This window comes from Geospiza fortis, unplaced genomic scaffold (genome assembly GCF_000277835.1).
Source record: "Geospiza fortis unplaced genomic scaffold, GeoFor_1.0 scaffold1111, whole genome shotgun sequence".
Taxonomy (NCBI): Eukaryota; Metazoa; Chordata; class Aves; order Passeriformes; family Thraupidae; genus Geospiza; species Geospiza fortis.
In genome coordinates this window covers 199,024-208,425 of record NW_005054579.1, presented here as the reverse complement: position 1 = coordinate 208,425, position 9,402 = coordinate 199,024, and the positions used below count along the sequence as shown (strand labels likewise).

The following is a 9,402-nucleotide window of genomic DNA, read 5'->3' as shown; positions in this document are numbered from 1 at the left end:
TAAACTCAAGTGGTTTTAAAGATATCTAGGCACCCAAATATCGTGGAGCTTAAGTCTTTAAAACTGCTTCAGCAATGTCTTTGGTGTTTATAATGGTACAATGGATATAATCTGTCAAAATCTATTAGGTTGGTTATGATGTAATATAACTGTTCTGAGCCACTGCTTTCATTTTGTATTCTGTTCACGTTGGCAAATGCCGATTTTGTAACTGTCAGGAGAGGGCTTGGGGAGGAATTTAGTAGGGGCAACATCAGAGGCCTAATGAAATCATGTACCACTAAAACTAATGTGGGTAGGGGACGTATGGAAGAGGAGCACACCCTCCTTTGACAAACTGGTTAATGGATTTAACTGTCTGTAACCATGATGACAGGTTCTGGTTCTCGAGTAGGGGGTAGTTACCTTGGTCTGAATTTAAGAATATTAAGGGAGTGTTTGGGACCTTTCTACATAAGTCAAGCTGGGAATATACAGACTAGGTAATAGGTTTACAAAATAAACAAAATAAAGAGAGGCTCCTGGCCTGTTGAGCTCAAGCAATCCACAGTTCAAAGCAGGAGAGGTCTTTGTGGGGGTTTATGCTGCGGGCAGCGCTATTGAACGTGCTCCCAGTGTCCAGGCGGGCGGGGTGGAAGGCGTTCGCAGCCGTGCAGGTCACAGCCAGGTGCGGGGAGCAATTCTACTGCAGGAGGTTAGAGCTGCCCTTCAGAGAGGCACTGATAGCTGTCTGCTCATGAGGAACCTCAGGAAATTCAGCACATTCGAAGCTCAGTTCCCAGGGCTAAACGAGCCCCGCTATCACGGTGAGCCTGCGTACTGGCCTGCAAGGGAGCCGCATGCAGCAGAGGTGGGCAGCAGCGTAAGCGTGGGCCAGCAGCATCCCCTGGTGGGAGAAGAGGCCCTGTCCTGTCAGTTTCACTCAGAGCGTAGCTCTGAGGCTCAAAGCTCAAGGCCTTTGAAATTATGTCTGCTTTGAGTCCAAAGCTGTCCAATTCTGAATTATTTTAATGAGTCTGTTTATAGTTTTTACTGCTGTGCTCTGTTTAAGTTAATACTAGTGGCCTCTCAGACCATGATACTTTTATGAGCGCAAAGTTAGCTATAAACTGTTGTGATCCTTCTTATTCCTGTCAACTTCTTAATGGGGTACTCAAGTGTGGTCTAACCTTGTTTTTTTCTAACTTTTATAAGCATGTTTGCTAAAGATATACTACACTAGTAATAAAACTAGTGTTTCCAAGTTACACAAGAAAGTTTCATCTATGCAACAGATCTCTAACTTTCTTATTTTAAAGAAAGCATTATTGTGGGGTATTTTTTCCTAGGACTTGAAGCCTGCAAAGCATGTTGAGTGGTAAAAATCAGTGTGGTTCTGAGGTTTGATGTGGTGACTGCTATATTAAGCATTAAAAAACATTTGTGCTGAATTGATTGTTTACCTTATAAAAGCATCATCTTCCAGTATCTGGAAAATGCTTTAGAGTGGCTTAGTGAATTTGATGCCTGGTTAAATAAATGAGATACTCTGTATTCTGTAAAAATCAAATCATATTTTAAAGAAATAACTTTTTACTGTTAAATAACAGGTATGCTGTTTTAAAATACATTGTTTTGTTACATTATGTCAGGAAACTGACTACTTTTTAATAAGATAGATGCTAGATCAGAAGCAGTGTGTTTGACAGAACTGCTGTTCTTCATAAAAAGGACACTAGAGCGCAGTGTGGCATTTAAAGTGCTCTCACAGCTAAGTAGCATCAGGAAGTCTGAACAGAACATTGCGCACGGCCTTTTTGGTATTGTTTTATATTGTTGATTTATACTGAAGTTTTCTGAGCGTCTAAACACAGCTCCATTCTTCTACCATCTATGGCAGAAATTAATATTATACTAGAATACTTTTATTGACTATTCTATTTCATATTTAACCATTTTCCCCATACAGTTTATTTGTCATATACTCTAGTAACTGTATTTTTGCTTGCATTCAGTTAAAGATAAACTGCAGAATCTTTCTTTTAACAGGAATATCTATTCTTTAAAGGAGTTTTGTCTGATAGATGTTATCTACTTTCATGTTAATGCTAAATATCATTTAGGAAGAGAATACTGTTTGTGCTCTGTTTTACCATAAGAAATTATAACAATACTTTCATTTAATAGGGTTTAAAGTATTTTTAAAGGAATAAAGGTTAAATTCATAGCTGTAAGTGACAGGATATAGCATTGTTGTGTGGATTGAAAGACATAAGAATTTAGCTCTTTTAACTTCTGCAAAATGTTTGGGGACTGATCCTGCTTTCATTAAAAATCAGCGACAGAATTGCCTTGACTTCATTTGGTGTAGAAGTGAGCTTTTAATATAACTCCCTTTTTTCATCTGCTTGTTTCAAACTAGGACTCAGACTTGGTTTTGCTATTAAAAAATAAAGTATATATTTCAATAGGTTCTGAGTTTAAAATACTATAGTGAAAGTTGCATGAGAGACCTGAATTTCAAATGTGAAATTACCTATTCCTTTTGTGGAGATAGAAAGGGCAGTTTTATTGAAACTTGGTCAAGGTGTTTTGAAGATACTGTTGCTCATGTAATTCAAATTTAAAACTGAAAAAACCCCAGAAGCTGGGAATTTGTCTTCTCTCACAGCAAGCTACCAGACTGAGAAGAAGAGGGAGAATCAGCCACAGTTTCTGAGAGTCATGTGCAGAGGGGCTCTTTGTGCAGGCATGCAAGGGGCTGCCAAGCCTACCAGACCCAAGATGATGGTGCTGTATTGTTGAAAATGTTTTCTTTTTTTTTTTTTTTTTTTTTTAACTTTTTCCTCTTTCTTGCTTGGATTGGTGGGTTCCTCTCTTCCCTGGGAAATTCAGGACTTTTTCATGAGATGTTTTGGTTACACAGTCTTTCTGCTTTGTCTTTTCTTGTGGTAGCATCTGAGCTCGTGAAACAGATTGGGAATTATAAGCTGGCAATGTAAGACTTGAGTTTGACTTCATAATGTCTCAATGGCACACTTTAAATGCCATTACTGCTTCACCTTCTTCAACAGATTTAAAGCTCTGCTAGCTGTCTGGCATCAAGCTTGTCAGGGTGCCAGGTATTTTGCCAGACTGTAGAGCCAAGATGCATGAAAATGTCAACAATCTCAGGCTCATTAGTTTTTGGCTTTCCTGGCCTTTCTGTAATGACTGCAGTGTTGCATAAGCTAAATACTATTTTATTTATTTACTCCTGTTAGTTCCAGTGGAAACCACAGCCAACTTTGATGCAAACAGTTAAGCTATTGAAAGAATGTTCTCCTATTGATTTGTTAATTTAAGTTATTTACAAAGAAAGCTGCCTGCCAAACTCTGCTTTCTTGTTAAAAGTTCAGAAAATGATACAGTGTGGATATTTTGTTCTTTTCTTCTTTGCACCTTTTGTCTTCTAAAGCACTAGAAGATACTTGTTGTATTGGATATGTTTTGATTAGGCTTGTAAAGCTGCTGCGAACATTCCAGGCTGAAAAAAAATCCCAAGCTAATTTGTTTGTCCTTTATTTGTGATTTAATTGGTCAGGCAGAAAGGTTATTTGCCGTGGGAAATGAACACATGAGATCACAGCACAATTTAAAAGTCTTTAATAAGGTTTGTGCTGCCTTTGTCCACATTTTTGAAATATATTGATTTTTCTCTGCATACTTTTAGCATAAAAATATGCAGAGGGTCACTCATTAAGGATAGCATACTCTTACAGTGTTCATACACATGCTGTACTAAAGAATCTACTAATTTTGTTGGGTAGCCTGTTGATTCCTATTGTAGTGTCAAAGTCTAAAGGAAATGTCCAAATTAACTTAAAATTCTTCCAGTATGGTTGCATGTCACTGTAGTGTTATAAACTTCTCCATAAAGGCCACTTCACCCATAATTGGTAATTCTCTAGATACTATGTCTTCAATATGTGCTGCTACGACTGCCACTGATGATGAGGATAAAATCTCTTGTACTATTTACTTCATGTTGAAAACCACTGTGAAAAATCTGGTAATGCAAAATAGAAGTTTGAAATGATGCATAAGCTACCAGATACTTGGAAGGAAGTACTTTTCTTCATTAATTTTAATTTTTTTTTACAAATAGACATTTTCTAAAGAGAAACGTATGTATCTATTTATGTATGTATGTTTATTTGCCTAATTTCTGAAGAACAGCACTAACTGATGTAGTTTTCAAAGAAATAGGAAGATATTCTTTAATGAGAACTCAGAGCTTGTAATGAACTAAGTGACTGCTTTTGTCTCTTACTTCTGGAAAGTTAACTTTTTAGTCTTAAATCTAGGGAAATAACATCTTGCAATCTTTGTAAGTTGGGCTTTTCAAATATATTGCTATAGTTATTCCAATTCAGACCAGTTGAACTTTGACTGAAAATCATTACAAGCTGATCGTTGTTTGGCGCTGAAGAAGAAATGAGTTAGTGATGTAAATCCTGTTTCTAGTAGCTAGCTGTCAACTGCTGAAAATTTAGCTGTTTTTGAGAGAGATGTGTTGCTTTTTTTTCCCTCAGTAGGAGCTCAGGACATAATCCCTGAAATATATTGGGTTGGTCTGAAAAGAAATATTAAAATGAAACCACATATAGTCTTTGCTCTTGTTTTCAACACTTATCTCGCTGAGCTTTATATTCTCCTGCTGAGTGTAGGAGCTGGATAATGGTCTATTTGGTCTATTGCTGTTTCTTCTTCTTCTTTTTTTTTTTTTTAAAGGTGATTTGTGCAAGTAAACCATACTCAGAGCAAATGGGTGAAACATGAAGTTCTGTGGTGGAGAGCTAAATAATGAATAGCAGGTGCCTGGGGATCATCATAAATACTGGGCACCTGTAGAATGATATTTGTGGCTCATAGGAATAGTGGTTTTGTGATTTTCTGAACTAAAAAGCGTATCTTAATGCTTTAGTAACTTTTGACAATGGACAGCTTTTTATTGCTGTGAATTTCTCCCCCTGCCCATTATGTGATGCAACATAGCTGTTCATGAAACAGATGTAAATAAGTGTTTCTTTTTGCCCTTAGTCTCTGCTGGTATTCTTTGATGCCTCTGAATTAACTACCTTATTCTTTGCTCAGGTTTTCTGAAGTCCGGTGCTCTGGACAGAGGCCCAAGACTGTTTCAAATTTACAAGAAAGCAAAGTTTTCAAATTGGTTGACTATGATGGAAAATCAGTGTTTTGCCCAGTGGCTGTGGTTAGAGTGGAAAACAGAAAGAAGGGCAAGGGATGTATCTTCTCCCCATACCATGTAGGAGCAGGAGAACTGCTAAGAGTACCAACTCTCAGCAGTTCTCCTGCTCCTACATGGAATCTGAGAAATCTACAAGAAATCTAAGCGCTAGGAAATAGTTCTGTGATCTCCTAGCTGCTCGCTAGTACTGTGTGCTTTGTTGAGAGGCAGGCAGATGACTCTGTCTCCCTGTCCCCCTTCTGAACCTCTTTCTGTACCTCTTCTCTGAAGTATCTCTGATCCCATCCCATTGCCTTTTCCCTTTGCTTTATCCCTTGATCATGTTAGTTCCAATGGGTTTATAGGGCAGTTCAAAGGCAGTTTTTGTCTAAAAATACTGCATTGCTTTTTGAACACCTCTTTATACTGTGACCAAGTCTGCTGTGTTGATAGTACCTTGTGGCAAGAAGAAGAGATGCTATGTTTTATCAACTGTACAGCTATGAGGAAAGTTCTCTGGAAATGAACTTGTTGAATACAGTGGTAACCTCTGTTTAATTGGTCAATTTTATGGTCTTGTTGGTTTGGAAGTTTGTGATACTGCCTTAAATGTCTTCTGGTACAATGTGCTAAATTTAATCTGGCATATTGTAATGAATTTAATATTTAGTACTGCAGTGGCTTTTCCTGGAACTAGATAGAAAAGTTTTGGTACCTGTACCAGAATTCATTACAGGTTTGAAGTGTAAAAGGAGCAATATCTATAAGTTAAAAGAGGTAAAATTAGGTTTAAATTAGATCTTAGGAATAATTCTTTGCTATAAGGGTAGTGAGTCACTGGAATAGCTGTTCTGGAGGAGCTGTGGGTGACCCATCTCTGGAAGTGTTCAAGGCCAGAATAGGGCTTTGAGCAGCCTGATCCTGGAAGGTGTCCCTGACTATGTCTGGGCAGTTGGAATGAGATGATGTCAAAAATCTTTTCCAACTGAGGCCATTCTGCTGTTGATCCACTGATGCTGTTAGTCTAAATGAGTGCTTCTAGGAGGATGACTTTTTTTCCTGGCTGGTACTGTAAGACAGTAAAAGGAGGAAGCTGATAGTGATATGGTATTGTATGAAGTCCTGACATTCAAACTCAGGGGCTTCAAGCTCTGCAACACAGTGAATATTTGATGTGCATTGGAAAATGATCTGCAAAATGGAGAGATATCAAAGGACTCCATAGCTCTCTCATGATATCATGAGATCTGTGGTAGAACGTTTCATATGAATTAGAACAAGATCAGCTGAATTAGTTTATTTCTGTGTTCTGTTGCTTAAAGTTGCTGTCTTTATTATATTGAAAAGGTTACAAAAGCTTTTGTGCAGGATAACTAAATTTTCTTTAAATAGTTACGTTTTTACAACTGAAGACAATTTGTTTGCAAAATAGATGATTCATATTGTTGGGTAACATAGAAACAAATTTTTTCCATTATTGTGTGTAATCTTTTCCTTGAACAAAAGATTTTCACTGTGATTTGTATGAGATATTTTTCCTGTGCATACACATCTAAGTGTATGTTTTTACTCCAGGAACAGAGATATGTTCCATTAAATTTATTGGTTGCACTATTAAAAAACTAAAATACTGAAACAAAAGCAACCCATACGCCTGTTTTATTTAAAACTTCTTTTGGGAAGCAAAAAATTGGCAATATACCTTTTTTAAGTTTTCTTTTTCTTTTTTTTTTTTTGTCAGGAAGCTGATGTTATACAGATTATCAAGTGGAAAAAGAAGTGCTCTATTATTGTTCTTGGTAGTCCCTCCACCTGTGTTTCTCATCCTGTGTTTTATGTAGCTATTGACTCCTAATGAAGTTTGTAGGGATTTAATTTTACATTTTTATGCCTCATGACCAGTGACTTTCTAAATGTTTTAAAAGAGACAGGAGGAAGAAATGGAAGTTGGAATACAATAAAGTCAGAGTAGTGTTCTGTGCCTGATTTTTCTCAGGAAACCACATTAAAAGTAAGGCTTGAAATTTTGCTTGATTAAAGAATGTCCACAATAAGCCTAGAAGAAACCCAGACAGTGCTGATGACATGAGAAATTACTTCAAGTATTTTCAGTCTGGCTTCTGCAGCACTAGAGTACACACCAGAGGTTTGTGTAGTGTCATAAAAATGTTCCGTGTTTAATTATTAGTAACACTTTACAATTGATGTGCATTTTTGAGAACTGCCTGGCATTGAACTGCTGTTTTCATGGGATTATTTATTGAAAGTTTGTACTATTGAATGCTATGTCATATTAACTTCAGAATGTGTTTTTCTTCTAAATGGTGGGTTAGGTTTATTTCTTCCTAAATGCATAAGTTTATACATATCTATGTGTAAGGTCTGTGTATAAGATCTACTCATCTGTGCATAATCTACTCTTTCTTTTATGCTCCCTTTATAACTGTAGTGTTAAGGTGGATAATGCAAAATGTTATCTAAAATAAATGTTTAGTTTTTGTTTGTCCCTCTAACATAAAGGTAGCAAAAGTAGCATTAGTTTTCAAATTTTAAAAAATAACTGAGCTTCTCCTTTTAAACTTCATGCCTCATCCCAGCTTTGTAAAACTCCTGAATGTTGTTTTAATGCGTGGGAGTAATGGACTTGTGTCAGTATAAAACATACCTTAATAGCGTTAGTATAAAACAAACATATAGTAACTTTGTGGCTTTTCTTCAGATTTCTCAGGTGGGTTTTGACCTTGAAACCCTCAGTGTTTTGACAAAAACAGTAGAGAAATCTAATTTACTTGAAGCAGCCATTTCTGTTGTGGCAGGCATGTTTTTTTGAAAATACAGTCTGGGGCCTGACCTTGGCAATATGTGGTGGAACATGAATATGTTGCTACAAGTGTTAGTAGTTAATAAAGATCAGTTTCTTTCTTATTTTAATATTGGAAACATTGTTTCTAGAACATGTGCTTGGTACACATAACCTCTTGTATATATGTATATTTCCGTACAAATGTCTACAAATGCTGAGCATAAGACTGCAACTTTGTTAGTTTTTGCTTACTTTGGGTTCAAAGTAAGCAAAAACTAACAAATAATTTGAATAATTTACTGTAGTTTTCTGACTATGGGTGTATGAATACACTCACTTGCATTCACAGAATGATGCTTGTTTTCAGAAGAAGCCTTTGGACATGTAGCAGGGTAAAGTTCTGAAGCAAGTTGCAGTAAAACAATACAGAGACTTGGAAAGAATTCTAGAATTAGCTCACTGTTTTCCAGACTATGGCATATTTACTTTTGGAGTATCTCTGCCCAGCAACTAGTGATCACACTAAATCTGATACCACAGTCACCTGTCCAGATTCATTCAGTTCTGCTGGGAAGGTAGACTTAATGTTATTCTGAATATCATTAATTGAGATATAAATAATGGAAAGAAAGCTATTAAGTCTGTACATATATGTGGTTGTCTTTTTCATATGGAACATTTTTGCCAAATGTGGAATGATGATTTTTTTCTTTTAATCATGCCATTGTGATAGGTTACTTCATCATAAATTTTTAGACTAGAAAAGCTGTATTGAAAAACAGTTAAGAATCCACTGGGTATTTTTTAGCTGTACTGAAATTGCATACAGGAGAATATGCTGTAAAAATATCCTAAAATTATCCTCTTAAAATCCTAATCCCAACGCACAAACCTTTTCCTTAATATTCTGAACACTACTGCTCCTGCCTAGAGATGATTGCTACTTTGATCTCCAGAAATGAGAAAAAGATGATGTTCAGTGTTAAAGAAGTTCCTGGTGCTGCTTCTTTTCTGTAACATCAGCTGTGTATGTAGGGCAAGAGTAAAACAGCATCTTTAAACAAAAGAAAAAGACTAAATGTCTTTTCTGCCTAGGTGGCCTTTCTCAGAGCAAAGGCAGCTTTTGTGGGGGTGGAACAGAACTTGGTTTGTTCTGTAGTGCTTCCTGTCCCACAGATGTGGACTGGTAATGTTGATTTAATGAAGGAATAATGTTGGGGGGTTTTTGTCTCACAAATAACTGTTAGGTTCCAAAGTAAAATTACAGAAGTAAGTCTTGTGCCCTCAAGATGGGGTTGTAAAAGTGTGTATTCAACATAGTTAGGTACCTAATTGGGTGCTTAAAGTTAAGTGATGTATATGCATATGTAAGTAATTAAATTATATCGGG

General features: G+C 36.5%; 1 protein-coding gene across 1 annotated transcript in view; it reads left to right on the top strand.

Annotated features, from left to right (window-relative positions):
- Positions 1 to 366: 366 nt before the first annotated feature.
- Positions 367 to 9,402, top strand: part of DTWD2 (DTW domain containing 2) — a 50,392-nt gene continuing 41,356 nt past the window's right edge. Inside the window, exons 1-2 of the mRNA XM_031064298.1 lie at positions 367 to 482; positions 595 to 889. Coding sequence (XP_030920158.1) covers positions 367 to 482; positions 595 to 889 — 411 coding nt within the window. The remainder of the gene's footprint in view (positions 483 to 594; positions 890 to 9,402) is intronic.